General features: G+C 41.8%; 1 protein-coding gene across 1 annotated transcript; it reads left to right on the forward strand.

The window, feature by feature from the left end:
- The first annotated feature begins 428 nt into the window (after nt 1-428).
- Nucleotides 429-2,384, forward strand: LOC136388146 (uncharacterized). The gene is made up of 3 exons (XM_066360125.1): nt 429-1,396; nt 1,440-1,781; nt 1,886-2,384. The coding sequence occupies exons 1-3, from the start codon at nt 429-431 to the stop codon at nt 2,382-2,384; spliced, it is 1,809 nt and encodes a 602-aa protein (XP_066216222.1).
- Nucleotides 2,385-20,819: the final 18,435 nt, after the last annotated feature.

A 20,819-nucleotide genomic window follows, 5' to 3' on the forward strand; every position in this document is an offset into this window, starting at 1 on the left:
GGGCTCCTGGCCAGGGTTGGGAGGAGAACCACGGGAGGCCGCAGGGGCTGCCCCAGGCTTCCAGGCTGCGTCCTGCAGGTGCCCTCTTCGGGAACTCGCTCCGACAGCTGTGCCCCGGAGGGCTGGTTATGGACCGGGACCAGACCGCGATAGAGAGCTGGAGCTGCGTGCAGGCCCAGAAACACCTAGCCAGAGAGGAGGCTGCATTGCAGCCCCGCCACCTGGAGAAAGATGTCCATAGAATGCAGCCAACAGGAATGATCGGCACAACAGAGAAAGAGGAAAAGAGCTGCTTTTCCCCTACATGTTCGGTATCACTAACCTCAGACACCACAGGACTAGTGGGCAGTCACGGTGTGCACGTGAGCCGCACCGACACCGCACCCTGGTGACAGATCCTCAGGTGACGCAAGGCCCTGCGTCTGTTCATGAGCACACCCCCCCACCTGCGTCTGTTCGGGAGCACACCCCCCCCACCTGCGTCTGTTCCTGAGTACACCCCCCCACCTGCGTCTGTTCGGGAGCACCCCCACCTGCGTCTGTTCCTGAGCACACACCCCCACCTGCGTCTGTTCCTGAGCACATCCCCCCCACCTGCGTCTGTTCAGGAGCACACCCCCACACCTGCGTCTGTTCCTGAGCACACCCCCCACCTGCGTCTGTTCCTGAGCACACACCCCCACCTGCGTCTGTTCAGGAGCACACCCCCCCACCTGCGTCTATTCCTGAGCACACCCCCCCACCTGCGTCTGTTTGGGAGCACCCCCCACCTGCGTCTGTTCCTGAGCACACCCTCCCACCTACGTCTGTTCCTGAGCACACACCCCCCACCTGCGTCTGTTCGGGAGCACCCCCCACCTGCGTCTGTTCCTGAGCACACACCCACACCTGCGTCTGTTCCTGAGCACACCCCCCCACCTGCGTCTGTTCGGGAGCACCCCCCACCTGCGTCTGTTCCTGAGCACACACCCCCACCTGCGTCTGTTCCTGAGCACACACCCCCACCTGTGTCTGTTCCTGAGCACATCCCCCCCACCTGCGTCTTTTCGGGAGCACATCCCCCCCACCTGCGTCTGTTCGGGAGCACACCCCCACCTGCGTCTGTTCGGGAGCACACCCCCCCACCTGTGTCTGTTCGGGAGCACACCCCCCCACCTGTGTCTGTTCCTGAGCACACCCCCCCACCTGCGTCTGTTCCTGAGCACAAACCCCCACCTGCGTCTGTTCCTGAGCACACACCCCCACCTGCGTCTGTTCGGGAGCACATCCCCCCACCTGCGTCTGTTCGGGAGCACACACCCCCACCTGCGTCTGTTCAGGAGCACACCCCCCCACCTGCGTCTGTTCCTGAGCACAGCCCCCCACCTGCGTCTGTTTGGGAGCACCCCCCACCTGCGTCTGTTCCTGAGCACACCCTCCCACCTACGTCTGTTCCTGAGCACACCCCCCCCACCTGCGTCTGTTCGGGAGCACCCCCCACCTGCATCTGTTCCTGAGCACACACCCACACCTGCGTCTGTTCCTGAGCACACCCCCCCACCTGCGTCTGTTCGGGAGCACCCCCCACCTGCGTCTGTTCCTGAGCACACACCCCCACCTGCGTCTGTTCCTGAGCACACACCCCCACCTGTGTCTGTTCCTGAGCACATCCCCCCCACCTGCGTCTGTTCGGGAGCACATCCCCCCCACCTGCGTCTGTTCGGGAGCACACCCCCACCTGCGTCTGTTCGGGAGCACACACCCCCACCTGTGTCTGTTCGGGAGCACACCCCCCCACCTGCGTCTGTTCCTGAGCACACCCTCCCACCTGCGTCTGTTCCTGAGCACACACCCCCCACCTGCGTCTGTTCCTGAGCACACACCCCCACCTGTGTCTGTTCCTGAGCACACCCCCCCACCTGCGTCTGTTCGGGAGCACACACCCCCACCTGCGTCTGTTCGGGAGCACACCCCCCCCACCTGCGTCTGTTCCTGAGCACACCCCCCCCACCTGCGTCTGTTCGGGAGCACCCCCCCCACCTGCGTCTGTTTGGGAGCACACCCCCCCCCCCACCTGCGTCTGTTTGGGAGCACACACACCGCCACCTGCGTCTGTTTGGGAGCACCCCCCCCCACCTGCGTCTGTTTGGGAGCACACACACCCCCACCTGCTTCTGTTCGGGAGCACCCCCCCACCTGCATCTGTTCGGGAGCACACACACCCTCCACCTGCGTCTGTTCGGGAGCACACGACCCCAGCAAGTCTGCGTATTAGGCCAGCATCCGTTATAAGCATGCTGCCATTTATTTGCTGTCCCGGGCCAGCCTGGTGTCGGGCTTTCAAGGATAAAACATTGAATATGGAGTGGATTCCGGAGCAGAGGGGTCCTTGGTGGGGTTCCTAAGACAGAGATGCTTGGGACGTTCACAGTGAGGACCTGAGCAACCAGAGTTAAGACCAGAGCCCAGAACAGGAGAGAAAATGGCTGGGGGGGGGGGGGAAATCTATGGAGAGGAGAGGTAGGGAGGATAGAAGGGGGGAAAGTGTGCACCCCCTGGTGTCCATCAGCTTATTCATCATCCCATGCTGCCCAAGCAGAGATGGGGCAGACCAGCCCTGACCCAGGAGCTAATACATGTGACAGGAGACACACAACAAGCCAGCACGAGGGGGACGCTGTGAACATCGTTTTTAAAATAGTTCATGTTAGGTGTGCTGACATCCCAGGAGAGATAGATACGTAGGAATGGAGATGATCTTGCAAGTCGCCTAGGTAAGCTACCTATTAACTCAGGGTTCGGTCCAACACTCACCTCACTTCCTTGGAGACTATTAGATCAAACCAGACCTGCTGCAGAGCAGACCCCAATATCCAAACTCCTCAGTCCTTGAAGAACTTGGCCAAACTGAACTGCACCTGCTAAAATGAGCTTCAACAATTCCTTGGCTTGTTTCCTTCCTTCCTTCCTTCCTTCCTTCCTTCCTTCCTTCCTTCCTTCCTTCCTTCCTTCCTCCCTCCCTCCCTCCCTCCTTCTTTCTTTCTTTCTTTCTTTCTTTCTTTCTTTCTTTCTTTCTTTCTTTCTTTCTTTCTTTCTTTCTCTCTTTCTTTCTTGGGTTGGCCAACCTGTAGTTTTACCAATAAAGACATTTCAATGAAAAATTAACCAATACCCTACCCTCTCCATCATTTCACAAAGCAGTGGACATTCAAATACCAAATAAAAGTAGAGAAATTAATTTCTCAGAAGAACGGACAATCTTTAAATAAAACACATCTAATGTTATTAAAAGCTTGTTGGGTTTCTCTTTTCAACACTGCCTGGAAGACCCTCACCCTGGACCTGCACGCTGGGACCATGCTGGAAGCAGGAGAAAGGCTGAGGCACATCTACCTTGCCCACAGGGGTAGGGGGGTACCAGCAGGGGGCAGCAGGTCAGGGTGCTAGATGAGATCAGGACCAGACTGCGAGGAGGGGCATCATTGGCCAAAAGCAAACAGAATCGTTCTTTTTCCGTGGCCAAGTTTTCTGCCAATTGAAAACGCGCCAGTTTGTTATTAGATTCAGGTGTTCCCGTGGTGAACCACCTTCTACTTTCTTCATCCACCCGCCTTCTTTATCCTGAGATTGGGCTATGATTCATGAAGCGTCTGGCATCGACAGCCGGGTTTGCTTTTTGACAAGTGCTTGGAAACTTCCTGCATGTTTCTGGTTTGTTAGCAGGTGGCCTGGGCTACCAACAAGGAACTATGGGTCTTGGATTCTCCCCAGGGTTGACCCGGGTCCCAGAATTGGAATCAGCCCTGAGAGGCATTACAGAGTCTCATGGGCACTTCCATGTTCATGCAGGGCAGAGACCCCCCCACACACCCTCCTCACCGCCCACCCTCGCCCCACCCCTAACCCCTTCCCGGGAACAAAGCTCCATCCAAACAGCTCATGTGTGGCCGGAAGGGAATTATAATACTACATAGCAGTCGGATCCTTTTCTTCCCAGTTGTGTTTACAATTCACTGAGGAGATGAAAAAAGGAGAAACAGGTGAAAAATGGGGGCCAAGTAGATGGCCATTCCAAGTATTTATTTCCCAACTCGGGAGGTAGCAGAGCACTCGGCAAACAACATTGCAGCATATCCCGGGCCTCCTCATCTGGGTTGCCCAAACTGAGGAAGGCCACGCCCATTCAGAAAACATTCACTGGATCTTCTGAGTTGGAACCCAGCCCTAAAGAGGAGTGGCAAACTAAAGCTAGAAAAGAAAATTACAAATGCATGACGTTGTCGGGAGCTGGAAAAGCCGTCTCGTATTTATTCGACCACACAATAAAAGTCACAGGAGTTGTGTGTCCTTAAATAGCCCTCTGCTGGCAGGGTGACACCGTGAAGTGGCTGTTTTTGCTTCTAGATGTACTAAAGATTAGATAAGAAAGCAAACAGTCCCTTGTGGGACACTCTGATCCTTTAACTGCCAAAGTTAAGCTCCCAGACTAGATCAAACGTGAAAAGAATTCTAGGGTCTCGACAACTGCTTCGCAGAAGCAGAGATGTGATTTAGAAACCAGAATGCTGGAAGAGAGGTGAGTATTGGGATCAGTGTCTGGTGGATGGCTGTGGAGAGAAGGGCCTCAGCCTGTGGTTTGGAACCAAGTTACCATTCATAGGCCATTTTCTTCTGTCGCTGTTTGTATTTGTTTCTTAATCCAAGTCATAAACTATGTAAGTCATCATGATCTATGAACTCTGTGAGCCACCGGAAACCAACAGGGTTTAGTGGGAGTGAGTGGGTTTCTGGTTGCAGCTTTCCCTGCTAAGCTGTGAGGACGTCCATCTAACTTTCCTGTGTCCTGGTTCTCTCATCTGTGAGAAGGAGGCATATGGACTAAAAGTGATTCCAATGCTTGAAATAATCCACTTTCGGACCTGGATCTCAGCCGGAGCATTTTAGGCATCAGTAAACAGCTATATGCAAATGCCCAATTAATGGTCATCACCGCGGCCGTGTTGGACCAGGGAAGTCCAGTCTGTCCTGTGAGAAGAACACAGTGAAAGGAACATTGTCCATCAACAAGTATATTTACTCTGTCCTGTAAACTAGCTCACTTGGGGAAGAGCAACACACATAAATATTTCTAGACCATGATAGGGTAACACGATAGAATATGCAGGAATATTTGTGGGAGATACAGCAAAGGCACTAAAGAAACAAGGGTATGGCCTTTATCCACATGAGAAAAGAACTGTTTGCTCTACAGGGAGGTCACCAGTGCCTCCTTGTAAATGCTTAGCTGCCCTGATTTGTTTAAACATATGCAATTTACATATTTGGAGATACATCGTTTTTATTCAAGGACTGCTTTATTTATTCAAGATACAATTCTTGAAAGAAGAGCATGTGATAGGTATGCTGCTAGATACCATGACACAAAGATGAAAAGATTGGACTGTCCCTACACATGAATAGTTTACGTTGGAAGTGGCAAACCGACAAGGCTTGTAACCAGACCCAGAGCACAAGGAGTGTGGTGGGAAAAGCATCTGGGTGAGAAGAACAGCATTTGCAAAGGCACGCGGAAATGGGAATGTCTTAAATGTTGCTGTTCCCAGGTGACTATACTGCACTACATGAATGATCATGGGAAAGAAGAAGAGGTGACAATGAGGAGTAAAGCAAATTAAAGGAACAACCCCTGAAAATATAGTCTTCTGTGTCTTGGAATGATTCACAGCAAACAAGACGTAGAGACAACCAGAGTGTCCTTTGATGGGTGATTGGATAAAGAAGACATGGTACATTTATATATTCTGCTCACAAAAATTAGGGGATATATTATCATTTCGTATTTATTTTGAAATATCTGCTAATTTTTGGAGAAGCATATATACAATGGACTACTACTGAGCCATTTGAAATGATGAAATACTGCCATTTGCGACCACATGGATGGACCTTGAGAATATCATGCCAAGTTAAATAAGTCAGACGAAAAAATGTCCAGAGCCATATGAGTTCACTCATAGGTGAGATATAAAACTGAAAGCCACAAATGAACAAATACACAAACAGAAACTCAGAAGCACAGACAACTGGAGGGTGGGTATCAGAAGGAAAAGGCGTGGGGGCGCAGTGAAGGGTCAAGGGGAGAGAGGGGGATAAATGGCGACAGAAGGAGACTTGATGCCGGGTGGTGAACAAACGATGCAGCACGCAGATGATGGGTCATTGAACTGTATGCTTGAAACCTGTATAATTTTATTAACCAGTCACCCCCAATGAATTTAATTAAAAATAAAATAGAATTTAAAATGCAAAGCGGACTTTGTCTTTGACAATGCTACAGATTTTCAAATTTGCTCCAAACTGACAGACTTTATTCAGAATAAGATTGTCAATGTGAAAAAAAAGGAGGTTCCCTCGAATTGGGGTATCCATTTATTGTAAGTTTTATGAGATGTGGAGGATGGATTGCATGAGCCAACACACTAAATGATTCAAATTCACCTGGACCACAGCTGCAATTTGGCGCCACCTGGTGGCTCCTGTCTAATTTAAATGCCCATGGGGAAGATCCTGATTCTTGTGATGGCTGGGTCTCCTAGCACTTGTCCAGTGACTGTAGAATAATAATGGCCACTGCTTCCTTGACTCAAATTCCTGGGCTAGAAGAACACCAGGAACATGGTTTCTTGTAATCCTTGCCTTGTCTCCCTTCACTGTTCTTTTCTCTTCCTTCTCACCCCAGATTAAATTTACTCTTCTATAAACCAACTAACTCTGGGAAAAGCGATATATAAATATTTTCAGACCATTGACCATGTAACATGATAGAATACTCATGAATATTTATGCAAGGCACAGCAAAGGCACTAAAGGCTCAGGGGTCCTGGGTATTAGCTAGAGGACAGGAATCAATCGCCAGTGCCTTTGTGTGATGAGGTTTACCGGTCTTGAAATTCATATGACTAAGGTTGCACCTTTACAAGGAAACTGACATGGGCATTAAGGAGTGCCTAAAAACATCTTGCTCGTTCTATCAAGCAAGATCTGCACTAATCAGTTGGAGAAGCATTTTTTTTTTTTTAACATATGAAATAGCAAAAGTCTCTAATACCTACACAGGGTACACAATTGTGGAGAATGAAAGGCTCCATGAAATCATCTCATGCTCAATGTGTAAATATGTGTGTTTAACAGATGAATACCTGAGGCCTAGAAAGGTTCCAGTTCCTTTGTTTATGCAGAATTACACACAGTAGGGCAAAAATCCCGTGAAGAACCCGGCCAACATTTTGGCCTTACCTGAGTTATTTTCAGATCTCAATGAGTCAGATAGGTTTGGAAAATAGCATCATTGCCAAAGCTTTTGTATATACTTAATTAACACATGTCAAAGAAAATGTAAGGCTGATAGATCAGAGACGATCACATCTTAACACACAGTACAAGAATCAATCCAAATTCCTAAATACGTTTTAAATATAAATCATGTTCCTGATGTTTCAAATATTCTGCTTTACTTTTGACCAAGAAGAAAAGGAGGGGGGGCTTGCCTTCTAATTTCATGGAATCCACTCAAACCACAAATTCAAAGTATCAAACTACAGCCTAATAACAAGCCAAAAACAACAACAAAAAAACCCAACTGGACAACAACAAAAAAGCTAGGCAAACAAGAAACAAACAGAGTAGCTCTCCCAGGACTTCTAACTCAAATTGTATCCCCAAATAAAGAAACTGTTGGAGACAACTTCCAGACCAGAGAAATATCTGAGTACTTGAACACTCAGTTGAATAGTTACTGAACTGTTACAGATTATTTAACTCTGTCAGCAACATCCTTGGTCTGTCCTTGATATTAGAGCAAAATGAAAATGACTATAGTCCGCATTCATCAAAGAGTCCAAGATACATAATTTTTTAAAAATGAATTATGGAAAAATATATATATATATATAAAGAAAACCTCTATGTGAGCAAATTTTGGATCAGAAGAATTGCTATAACTTTTTCCCATTTTATTCTATAAGGTGCACTGAATAAATAGGTCTCTGTGGACAAAGCAAAACTCTTACACTGCAGTAATTTTCTACAAGAGTAACAGTAGTAGTGCTCTGTGAAATGATACGGGTGGCCATGATTAGATCTGGCACTGGCAGAATTATCAAGAACGTGACATTTATCTCTATCTCAGTCCTCAAAAAATCTTCATCTATCCCGGTAAGAAATGCCATTGATGCAAACAATAGTGGATGGAAAATAATATGTCATAGACTTGTCTGATAATCAAAATGCACTTGCACTTCTCATACTGTGTAAAATTATTGTTTGTTTCATAGCAATCCCACTATGGTGTAAGCTCCCTGAGGCTGAGAAGGATGTCTCACTCACCTTTGTATCCCCAGTTTTTAGCACATGCTTGGTGAATTAATAACTATGATATTCAGAAAGGAAAAGTGAGAATACCAGCTAGATGGATGGAAGAGAGAATTGGTACAATGGGACTCAATCATAAGTTGCTCTAAATTCTAGATCTTGGGTTTAAACCAACATTCCTATCAAGGCAAGCAAAGTTTTTGTCCAGGAATTTCAAAATATAAGAAATAACGGTGGTAGCCCTGGCCGGTTGGCTCAGTAGTAGAGCGTCGGTCTGGTGTGTGGATGTTCTGGGTTCGATTCCCAGCCAGGGCACAAAAGAGAGTGCTCATCTGCTTCTCCACCCTCCCCCCCTCTCCTTTCTTTCTATCTCTCTCTTCCCCTCCTTCAGCCAAGGCTCCAAACTTGGCCCGGGCACTGAGGCTGGCTCCATGGCCTCTGCCTTAGGTGCTAGAAAGGTTCCGGTTGAAACAGAACAATGGTCCAGGTGGGCAGAGCATCGTCCCCTGGTGGGCATGCCGGGTGGATCCTGGTCGGGTGCATGCAGAGTCTGTCTCTCTGCCTCCCTGCTTCTCATTTCAGAAAAATACAATAAATAAATAGATAGATAAATAAATAAGTAAATAAATAAAGATGGGACAAACGGGAAGAGTAGCAGAAAGAAGTGATCTAGTCAGCTCTCAGTTATAAGATAATGACTAGAAAAAGATTTTTTAAATTTTTGACTAGTATAAAAATGGAATGCTTGTGTTTATATGATTATTAAACTAATAATAAATCAATAAACTTTATGTAGAATCAACATGTGATATTCATAAATAGATGTAAACTATGGCATAATAATTGGCTCCTTATCCATTTTAGCATTTTGTCTAATTTCCGTGACAATATTTTTGATATTACCAAATTGGTATTATTTTGTTTATTTCATAGTTCTTAGTTACCAGGCTGGGTTCACTAATTCCAACTGTTTTTCAAAAATCAACTTCATCTTCAGAAAATGCCAATGTTTCAACATTGGAGATATTCAAAACAGTAGAGAAATCAAAATTCATTTATATAAATAATTTCTACTAAGTTTATTAAAATAAAAGAAATCTCATTGTTTAGTCATGACTTTCATTAAAAGAATTAATCATTTCAATGTGAGCTGCTCCAGTTTTCAAAGGCAGAAGCCTGAGGGTTACTCTCAAACTCTTTTTTCTACTCAATCATCGACTTTTGACTTAAGCATAGTGTATCTGTTCTTCCTGCCTCTAAAAACGGAATTTCCCAGTGAAGGACTGGCCTTGTTATGGCCAGCTACAACAGGTTGGATATAAATACTGCAAAGGAAATTGCTGTTTACAAGGACCCTTTCTCATGGGCCACTGACGTGTTTCTTCTTCCTCTCCTTCACTTCCTCTTCTTCCCCCCTCCCCTTCCTGTTTTTCCCTCCCTGCCTCCTTCTCTTCTTGTTCTTACTCTGATGTACCTGCCTTGGGACCAAAATGAACTAAAATAGACCTCCTAGCATCAAAACACATAGAAGTATTTGGTTAAAATAAATATATATTACCAAGCCCAAAGAAAGAAAAGAAAAAATTGGGAAAAGTGAGGATACACAAACCCAGAGTCTGAGGTACACAAGATACCACGAGGTACCTGAAGCAGAGAAGACACAAGGCTGAAAGGATCAGGAGGCATTAGGCACGGATACACCCTGATGACAAGAAGCTGAAGTTCTGCAGCCATAAGAAGACATGAGATTTGGCTTTGGTCCTATGCAAAATGGTGAGTGCACTCATGATTTAGGCAAGGATCATGACTGTTTGTTGCAACCATTAAAGGGAAGATCATGGGGGGATAGTACACTTGACACCAAAGTATAGCTGCCTAAAACATAAAGTAGAAGAAAAGAAAATGTACCTTTAGAATGGAGATATCTGGATGCCATCACCTTAACTAAAGGACTACATTTAGCATGGTTAATATGGGGTCAGCTAGTATTATTCCCTCAAAGCAGTATGAAGTGGGCAGCTTACCCATGAAGCACCAATGCAGAAGATACTTAGCATGAATTTAAGGAAGTCTCTGGGCCTCCAGTTTACATGAAACGAAGTAGAGGATTCAATTAAACAACAACATAACAAAATAAAGAAAACAATGAGATCACGAAGGTTGATTACTTACAAGGAAACTTCACTGGGTTCTACAAAATGTCAGTGTCATAGGAAAGGAAGCAGAGAAGTTGTTCTAGGTCTACAATGGCTAAGGAGACATGATGCCAAAGGCAATGCCTGATCTGTGGTGGAACCCTGCATAGAAAGTAAGAATCAATAAAAAGGCTTTCAGGAAAATACTGGGGAAATTTAAGTATGAACTAGGTACTTATTTTATTAAGAAATTATTTTCTTAGGAGAATGCTTTTATTTTTAGAAGATGAATGTTAAATTATTTAAGAGTAAGTGTCATGCTCTCTGCTACTTATTTTCAAATTTTGTCACATTAATGTGTGTGTGTGTGTTTATGAAACAGAGAGAAAACAAATGTGGCAGAATGTTATCAATTGTTGAACTTAGGTAAAAATGCATACTGTGTTTATTCTATTGCTCTTCCAACGCTACCATATTTTAAAACAATTTTTCAAAACCAATACATTAAGGAAAATTCAATAAAAAAGTACTAGGCTCTTATATACTTTCACAATCTTAGAGTTCCATTTATTCAATTACTATGATATCATCAGTATTTCCCGCCTGTTTTTAAAATATTGTATTTAGCATAAAGAATGGACAAATAAAATACATCCACACCTATGCAAGTAAATAAAATGATGCAGACACGCCAGAAGTCCCTGTTTTACTTTAGCTCATTAGAGAAAAATGGTGCTGAGAGGAAGCCGTAAATGAACCATTGTACCATGTCTGCATTTCCTGGGTAGCTTTGGACTCTCTCCCTGCTGGTCATGTGTGCCAAGTAATGAACACATTGCTATGCTCACTTCAGACTAAACATGATATGCTCATATTTCAGAGAGGGAAATTGTTGTTTAGGGGGAAAGAAGTAAGAACTCTGTAATTCTCTGGATGCATGGAGGACCGAAAGGCATATAAAAGTACCTTTCGTCCTGTAACTTAATTTCCTCCGTTATACGGTCAGAATTAGCGGATAGTTTATCCATTGCCCCCCTTCAAACAGCAAGTCCATAAAATAAAATCCTAAGAGAATGGTTTACTATTTTCAATTCTTCTCCTTCAATTTACCATGATATAAAAACAGGATGACTTAGAAATTAATGCAATGATCCAGAGTCCAGGTCATCCAGATACGTCACTATTGTAATATATACACACGTGATAGGTTAGCATATCTATTTTCAGCAACTCTCTCTTTCTCTATATATATTTTTAATGAGAATACCTGCAATATGGGCTAGAGGAGCTCAAACAAGGGCTTCAGAGGCTGGGAGCCTAGACGTGAGCAAGGGGTCAGAGTGCACGGAATCGGGGCCGCAGGAAGCCTAGGATCATGGACTGGAATGAGAAGTGCCCAGGTTCCGTGACAGCAATGCTGTTGTGGGAGAGGGAAACTGAATGACAGGCCAGGCTGACGTGCCCCTGGGCAGCGAGGGCTCCTGACTATCAGCACACTTGCTTCTCTGGAGCAACGTTTCCTCAAGGCAGCTACCATGACTAAGCAAGGCCAGAAATAAGAGACAAGTTATTCAGATGACTTTTGTGAACTGAATTGTATCCTCTCAAAATTTGTGTGTTAAAGCCCTAACCTCAATGTGATGATGTTTGAAGATGTGGCTTTTGGGAAGTAATTAATTTCAGGAGAGGTCATGAGGATGGGGCCCTCACCATGGGATCAGTTTCCTTAGAAGAGGAGGAAGAAACACCAGAACTCTCTCTCACCCCTTCTGTTTCTCTCTCTTTCTGCCACATGAGGACACAGTAAAAAGCAGCCTTCCACAACCCAGCAGGAGACTTCTCACCCAAACTCCATCCTGATGGCACCCTGATTTCACATCACCATGTTTTAAAACTGTAAGAAAATTAATCTGTGTTGTTTAAACCTCACAGATGATGGTATTTGTTTTATGGCCACCCAAAGGTGCTAATACAACACCTAAGTTACACAGGTGTTGAATGTGAGAGCTATAAAGTATGAATGGAATATACATTACATATTTTAGAAAACTAAAAAAGGCCACTGAAATTGACAGACAAAAATATCAGAAATTAAAATTTGTATGAAAAAGTAACACAGCCAAAGAATGACTCAGTAAGCCTGGAGATAGGTCAGTATAAACCTCCCAAATTAAAATGCAGCAGTGGGGGAATGCAGGGAGCATAAGACAGGAGCCAGTCCTAACTTCTAGAACTTATTAGTATGATACTATGTGGTAAAAGGGTCTTTGAGGTTGATAGGTTAAAATAGTTCAAATGCTAAAAAAATAAATAAAAGAAAAGAAAGAAAGCTAGAATTCTATATCCAGTAAAATTGTCCTTTAAAATTGTAGAAGAGTCTTAGCTAATGCAATAATAAAATAAAATGAAATTAAATAAAAGGTATATGTATTAGAAAAGAAAATACAAAAATGCTTTTTTTGGTAGATGACATGATCATATATGAAAAAAAAATCAACAACAGCAAAAAAACAAACAAAAATCCCCTCCTGTTACTCACCTACAGCATGTTTGCAGGATACAAGGTTTATATTAACACATTAATTGCTTTTGGGGTCAAATTAAAAATTTTCTCTAAGACTAAAAGTCCATAAGTTTAATACTTATGTTTTCTTGTATATAATTTATTGTTTCAGTCTTATATTTAGGTCTTTGATCAATTTTGAGTTGATTTTTGTATGTGTGGACAAACAGCAGTCTGGTTTCATTCTTCTGCATGTGGCTTTCCAATTACCCCAGCAACAGTTATTAAAGAAGCTTTCTCTCCTCCATTGTATGTTTTTGGCTCCTTAGTTGAAAATTATTTGCTCCTATATACATGGGTTTATTTCTTGGCTCTGAATTCTGTTCCATTGGTCTGTTTGTTTTTCTGCCAATACCATGCTGTTTGATTATTGTCACTTTATAGTATAATTCGAAGTCAGTGAGTGTAATATTTTCAGCTTTGTACTCTTTTCTCAGAATTGCTTTGGCTATTTAGAGGTCTTTTGTGGTTCCATATAAATCTGATGATTTTTATTATATTTCTATAAAACAGCCACTATGAAAAACAGTATGTTTTGTTCCTCAAAAAATTAAAAATAGAGTTAACATGTGACCCAGCAAGCCTTCTGCGTATCTACCTGAAAAATTTGAAAACATTTACTTACCAAGTTATATACACCCCTATGTTCATCACAGCATTATTCAGGGTGGCCATGACATGGAAACAACCAAAGTGTCCTTTGATGGATGACTGGATAAAGACATGACACATATATACAATGGAATACTACTAAGCCATAAGATAAGATGAAACACTGCCATTTGTAACAACATGGATGGATCTTGGAAATATCATGCTAAGCAAAAGTCAAAAACCATACAATTTCACTAAGATGTGGGATGTAAAATTGAAGGCAACAAAAGAACAAAACAAACAAACAGAACTTAAAGACACAGACAACAGTATGGTCATTACCAGAGGAAAGGAGGGTGGTGGATATTAAAGGGCCAGGGGGTCAAATATGTGGTGACAGAAGGAGGTTTGACTTTGGGTGGTAAATACAATGCAATATGTGATGATTTGTTATAGAATTGTGCACTTGTAATCCATATAATTTTATTAACTAATGTTACCCCAATAAATTTAATTTAAAAAAGAAAATGAGCAAAGAGCAAAACTGACTTCACATATGTGTAAATAAAAATAAACATGAAAAGATTCAACTTCATTAATGAGAAAAAAAAGAAATTAAGCAAAACTTGTGGTTTTGTTGGTCCAATTAACATTGTAATTCATATAGGATAAACAAATTGATTTAAGCTTCTGCAGAGCAATTTGGCATTGACCTTAAAATTGTGCAAAGATTCTCTAACATATTAATTTTATCTAAGTGAAGAGCACAGACTTTGGGAAGGGTCAGTTCTGGGTTCAAACTTGATCTCTTACTAACTTTTCAGCCCTGAGAATGTAAAGTAAGAAATTAATACCTCCCTCACAGGTATCTTATGAGAGGTAATGTTTACAAGCTCAGGGTAAGACCTCACGAAAGTGCACAATAAATGCTATTATTATCAATTCTAATTTAAGAATTCATCTTTAAGAATTCATTTTAAAATAATCATTATGGAGGTACCTTAAAATGCACTTTAATAATTAACAGGGAATATATTTATAAAAGTTACACTGCCAGATGATGTAGCTGTATAAAAACAGGCTGACAGTAAAACAACTCAGGCAAGCTATTTTATAATCATTAAAATAAAGAATATTTGCCAACACAGGAAAATAATACCTTTGAATTAATTAGAAAATACATTTGTAATTTTAAGTCCAAATTGTTGTATATTTTAAAAATTTGTGTGTGTGTATGTGTGTGTGTGTGTGTGTGTGTGTACATACACACAAAGGTATCTGAAAACCTGTGGTGGTGTAACGGCGAGGGATAGTTATCAAATCGTTAGCCTTTGTATTGATTCTGGTTTGTGAGAATAATTCCCATTTGTTCATTAGGTGTTTCCCCCCAATATTAACATAAGACATTTCTTTTATAAACAGAAAAACAATGCATGTGCAACTATTATGCCTAAAAATAATGCCTTTAATAACCGCAGGTATTAAAGTATTTTCTTTCCCATCATTACATTTCTTTGTATCTTTTGGCATAAATATTTTAACTGGTTGTGATTCATTACTTATTTTTCTTTCATCGTATCACCTTACAGGGATAAACTTTCTGCTTGTTCCTGCGATACCAGATACAGACAGGGAGTCATTAAGCAAGTAACTTTGTAAAGATACCATATCCTGGATTTAACATTCACTCCTCTGACAGAATTATTCATGAGATTTCGCAGAGGAGGATCAATTTAGGTGGATTGGCACTACTTAGACAAGAGCTGCCAATGTGTTAGGCCATTCTTCTGTGAGCCTGGTGTACAACATTACTTCAGTGGCCTCTCATTTACAACGTAAGATCCAATAGTACAAATAGATAGAAAATCAAATGTTGAATAGAGCAATTTTTAATACCTATCATGCCCCTTCGAAATATCTCAATGTATACTTCTGCACGCAAAAGTCTTCAAGAGAAAAAAATATTGTTTTTTGCTTCATTGACTTTATTACAATAGAAATGCTTTGTTGGTCTGTTTCTACTTTATGACTGCTGCTGAGTAGGGGATGTAATGGTGAATGTCAGTAGACAGTTCCTGCCATGGGGATCTTTCAGTCAGACATCAAACCAATGTGACATTCAAGTTAGCTACTCAGAAATGATGGTCATCTTCCCTTGTGAGATCCCATAGCATCTGCTTCATGGATTATGAATGTGATTCTCAGTTTAGATGGCATAACAATTAGAGCTCATATAATATGGAGATGCCCAGGCCTCCCTCCAGAATTTGACACAGTATATCTGAAAAAGGATGTAGGAGTCTGTGTTTTTTAATAAAGAACCTAGGTATTTCTGAAACAGGTGATCTGGACTCCATACTTTGGGAAACATTAGCATTTGCAACAACTAGCCCCTTTGAATTTTGCAAAAGTAGAAAGAGATGAGACATGACTTCAAATTCCTGAAAGCTCTTTCTGGTTTCCTGGAATGGTTAAACAATGATTTGGATATAAATAGAACATTTGTTAATTTAATACATGAGTTAAACTATTATACCTGAGTTGCTGGTGCACTCACCTGGTGATTATACCACAATATCAAATTCTTGTGTTCTGGATTCAATTTTTATTAGTCACCTCTCCAAATTCATGTGTTAAGCCCTAATGCTCAATGTGATGGGATTTGGAAGTGGAGCTTTGGGAGGTGATCAGGCCCTGAGGGTAGAGTCCTCAGGATAGATGAGTGCACTGTGACAGAGGCCCCAGGGAGCTGGCGGCCTTCTGCCCTGTGAGGACACAGTAAGAAGATGGCTGTCAGAGGACCACAAAGCCAGCCCCCACCAGTCACCAAGTGTACAAAGGCTTCGGTCTTGGATTCTGTGGTCCTCGGAACTATGAGAAATAAATGTTTGTTGCTTATAAGCAGCCCAGTGTACAGTGTTCTATTCTAGCAGCCAGAAAGGGCAAGGCAGCCTCTGACTCACCGTTTGAATGGGGCAGAAACCCACGGTGATGTCCGAGGTCAGAGTTGATCGGTACCACCAGGGCACCCCGAATCACCCAGCGGGGCCTTGGGTTTGTCAAACAACTTGAACTATTTTCAAACCTTTTGGATTCAGTAAAACTCAAAACTCATTTTGCCAAGCACTTTCACCCATAATTTTTAAACCCATGTGTATTTTAAGATAAATTTAATCCATATGTTGCTGATTCATTTACACTTAAATCATCAAACTGTTGTTTTGTAAGAGCTATTTGATGTCCAAGGTTTTCTGAGCTTTGTAAACCTCTTTTCTTAGAAACAGAATGCTGTGTTTTGCCAAAGGTTTGACTCCTTGTTGAGATGCCAAGATCAAGAGGTTTCAGTGGGCTCCACATTCACCCCAGAAAGCTTCCTCTCCCTTTCCGTAAACATGCAAAATACAAAGCCTTGAGGCCAACAGACTCTCTTCTCGCCTTATCGTTGACAGCCCATGCTCTTCGGTTCACGTGGTAGGAACTGACGAGAGGGTTGGGAGTTTTGCTTTGTGTTTATGAAGTTTCTCCAATAGGAGCATTGAACCAAACCGGGTTTCTGCACGCTTGGGGACTGCTCACTCAAAGCTGTCCAATTGCAAGGCAAATCCAAAAGCACAGACTTTTGAAATTTAAAAGATATATATTCAGACAGAAAAGCAAGCCATTTACATTTCAAGAAGGACTAGACTTGTCTTCCCAGGCGCCACCCTGTCTTCCCATTCTTAACGTCTTACCCGATAACAGAAGCTTATTTAGCAGAGAAAATCAGCAGGCGACTCTATCATTTTTCTTTGCAAGAGAAACATGTCCTCTCAACCATCGCAAAGTACGAAATGAAAGGGCTCAATAAAAATGCGTTTTCCAAATTATTTCCACTCCATGATTAGAAGTGATAGCTCAGCAGCTTTTCTGGAAATGTAGCGCTTTAAAATTATTTCATCATCAGCTCCACGGGCGGTGTAACCCACATTGCCTCGTGTGTCGCGCGTGAACCGTGGAGCAGAGAAGCATCTTAAAACTATTAAGGACAGAATTTTCTTCCAGTCATTTGTTAATTTTCTTAAAGTATGATAAACTATACACCCTCATGTGTTACCCAGGTTTTAAACTTTGGGTTAACAGAACAACCTGCTTCTTGTTTTTGAGACATTTCACAAGAAAAACAACAACAACAAGGCCACTTAACTAGCTATTTGGAGTCCTACAGGTTTTTCAGTTTTTCTTTCCTCTTTGGCTGAACTTTTTGATAAAAAATGAGACACTTAGAGATTGTGAAACCTGAATGGATTTTTGTCCTTGAGTTTTGCATTTTGGTCACCCTTGAAACCTTGACTTCCAAAAAGCTTGATGGATCCCGTTAAGGTTTCAACCAATTTTAAGTGTTTAGCTTTATGATTTTTCTTTAATTGCTGTGTAACCTACAGCTTTCCATTATTCATTAAAATGGTTTTGCAAATGACTTAAGGCCTGTTGCTTTGACAAATAAAAACCAGGCTTATTATTCCGCCTATAATTGAACAATAATTACAACGTTGATTATCTTTTGTTGGGCTTGCTTAATAAAGCCCTAAGTCATTTAGTGGGATTTATAGCTTCCAGGATTTGAACAAGAGGTCACAGAGATCTTTACTTCTTTGCCAGCTGACCTTTTGTTTGAGTTTAAATTAACCCAATTTATGCTGCTTTTTATATCTGCTCTCAAAAGTCAGGCCTGCATGGTACATTTATATCTATAGATCGCAACAGCTGACCAACTAATAATTTTTATTTTTCATTAAAATTTTATTCCAATATTTGGATGATTTAAAGATATCAAAGACTGGCATTAATCACCACAAACACTAGAATGTAAATGATGAAACAGATCAGTCACGTGCTTTCATGAGTAGTAAACTGCTTTCTGCAAACTCTCAGAAATATTGGTTGTAGAAGACAAGAAGGCTCTTTTTCTGTGCCCCTTTCAATACTCTTAAATAAGGCTATACCTGACTCTTTAAAAAAAAGAAATAAGAATGCATTTGTAAGAATCATTAAATCTGATAATTATAATCCAACACTAAATGTTTTCTTTAAAACTCCTTGAATTTCTCATGTACACTTACCTGCTTGGCCTGTGGAACCAGGAGGGAGGACACAGGGAATTTTGCTATTGTTTCTATTGTTTTCACAATTAGTTCCAGGGTTCATCCACCCACATATTGAACATCTGCCATGTACCTGGTTTTCTGGAGATAAAGGAACTTGGTCTGTGCTGTCCAGGAGGTCAGGGTCAAGACAAAAATACTGTATTATCCTATCTACAGTATATATTGCCTGAGACACTGAGCATTTTTGGTATGTTACATAGCTCTGTCCTCCTGGAACAGGGCTTCATAAATACCCAGGGCTTTTTGTAGAGGGAAGAGCAATGTTTTGTCTTGTTGCTAAGTTGAACAATCTATGCCTCGTCCCTGACTACAGCCCCTCTTCCTCGTGAAAGGCAGTAATTATTTAGGTACTTAGGTCTAGTGTGTCAGAAAAGCAGCTCCTAAGCTTGTGATCATCGTCAATAGTCAGCTGATGATGTTTCCTGCTTAGCAGTCAGGATATCTTATTCACAGCAATAAATATCCAGTAGTCTGACCAGTGGTTTGCTCAGACTGCTTGTCATACAAATATTTTCAACAGACAGTGTGAGGGAAAGAGTGGTGAGGCTTCAAAATTCTGGACGTGTAATCAAGTGGGTTAGCACCAGTTTTACAAAATGAAGGGATTGAGAAAATTACCATTTCTAAACCTGTCCTATTCTATAAAATGGGAATGATAATACAGATCTCTTGTTTTTGTTTGTTTGTTTGTTGTGGGTATGGATTCCATGAGATAAACATAGATGAAAGCCCCAGGCGCAGTGTCCAGCAAACAGAAAGCTGTCATTAACTATTAATTGGATCCGAACAGGAAAACACTCCTCAGTCCTCTAATTACCCAGTGTCATGTATTCAGTTGTTTCCTGGAAAATCAAAAGGCATTGTGAAAGTCCTGCCCTTGAAGAGCAAAGTTGCGTTCACTAGCATCTAGGAACTGGATGATTCCTACATCATTCTGTCACCTGTCACAACTTCAACTACCTCAGACTTGTCACTGTAAAACCAGGTACATGGCAGATGTTCAACATGTTTATGGATGAATCCTGGATCTAATTGTAAAAAACCATAAGAACAAAACTCCCTAAGTTCTCTGTCCAGCTGGCTCAGATCAATGTAGAAAACTATTGTCCATCAAGATAAAGAACTAGCTGCTGACAACTCATTTGCATGTGTTCTCTGTCAATCAACAGATGAGGAGGTTCCAGCACTTTCAAATCGGCTATTGAAAATGAACTGGTCTAATTTCCTGAGCATAGGAAAACAACGCTGGTTCTCCTTTTTATTTTCTGGATAGGATGCACTTGGGCAATTCTATCCCTGGGTCTATATTTCTCATTTGATAATGAATAGGTTAGATCAAATCATTTCACAAATCCCTTCTAATTCCAACATTCTGTTTTTTATGACTCAAGCTACTAGGTTTTGAAAGAATTAATCCTTCTGAGACAGGTCATGGGGAAGACAGAGCATGTTATTTTAAAAGTTGAGAATATCTATGGAATTCGTGGCAGAGCTCTGACTAAGCATCCAGTCACCTAAGGATGAAAACTTGCAACAGAGGTTTTAAAATTCTTTTCATCCTACTGTTTGAGTTGTGGGTGATTACCTTCTGGTTTGGAGCACTTTTATCTTTTTGGTTACACATCTCATACTTGTGTGAAGGCCTATTATGATTGTTTTTTAATATTAAAGTACATACCAGCCCTGCAACTTACATGTGATTTGGACAAAATATTTAACTTTTAAAACCTCAGAGTTTTTTTTTCTCGATAAAACACAGCCAATAATGCCTAACTAATAATATTTTTAAGCTCTTATCACAGTGCCTAACAAGAACCCAATAAATAGTTTTTGCACTTTAAATAAGAAGTTAAATATCTACTATGCCTTGACATAGAGTTATGACTTTAAACATATTCATTCAAATGTTTAATAAGCCCAACTTGTAGTATTATAAGACGTCATAAACTAACTAGCATTTGTTAAATAGCAAATTCATGGGAGAGACAACACATGTAAATAAATTCAGATAGGTAACTTCATTCTTAAGAGAAG

This window comes from Saccopteryx leptura, chromosome 1, assembly GCF_036850995.1.
Source record: "Saccopteryx leptura isolate mSacLep1 chromosome 1, mSacLep1_pri_phased_curated, whole genome shotgun sequence".
In the NCBI taxonomy this organism is placed as follows: Eukaryota; Metazoa; Chordata; class Mammalia; order Chiroptera; family Emballonuridae; genus Saccopteryx; species Saccopteryx leptura.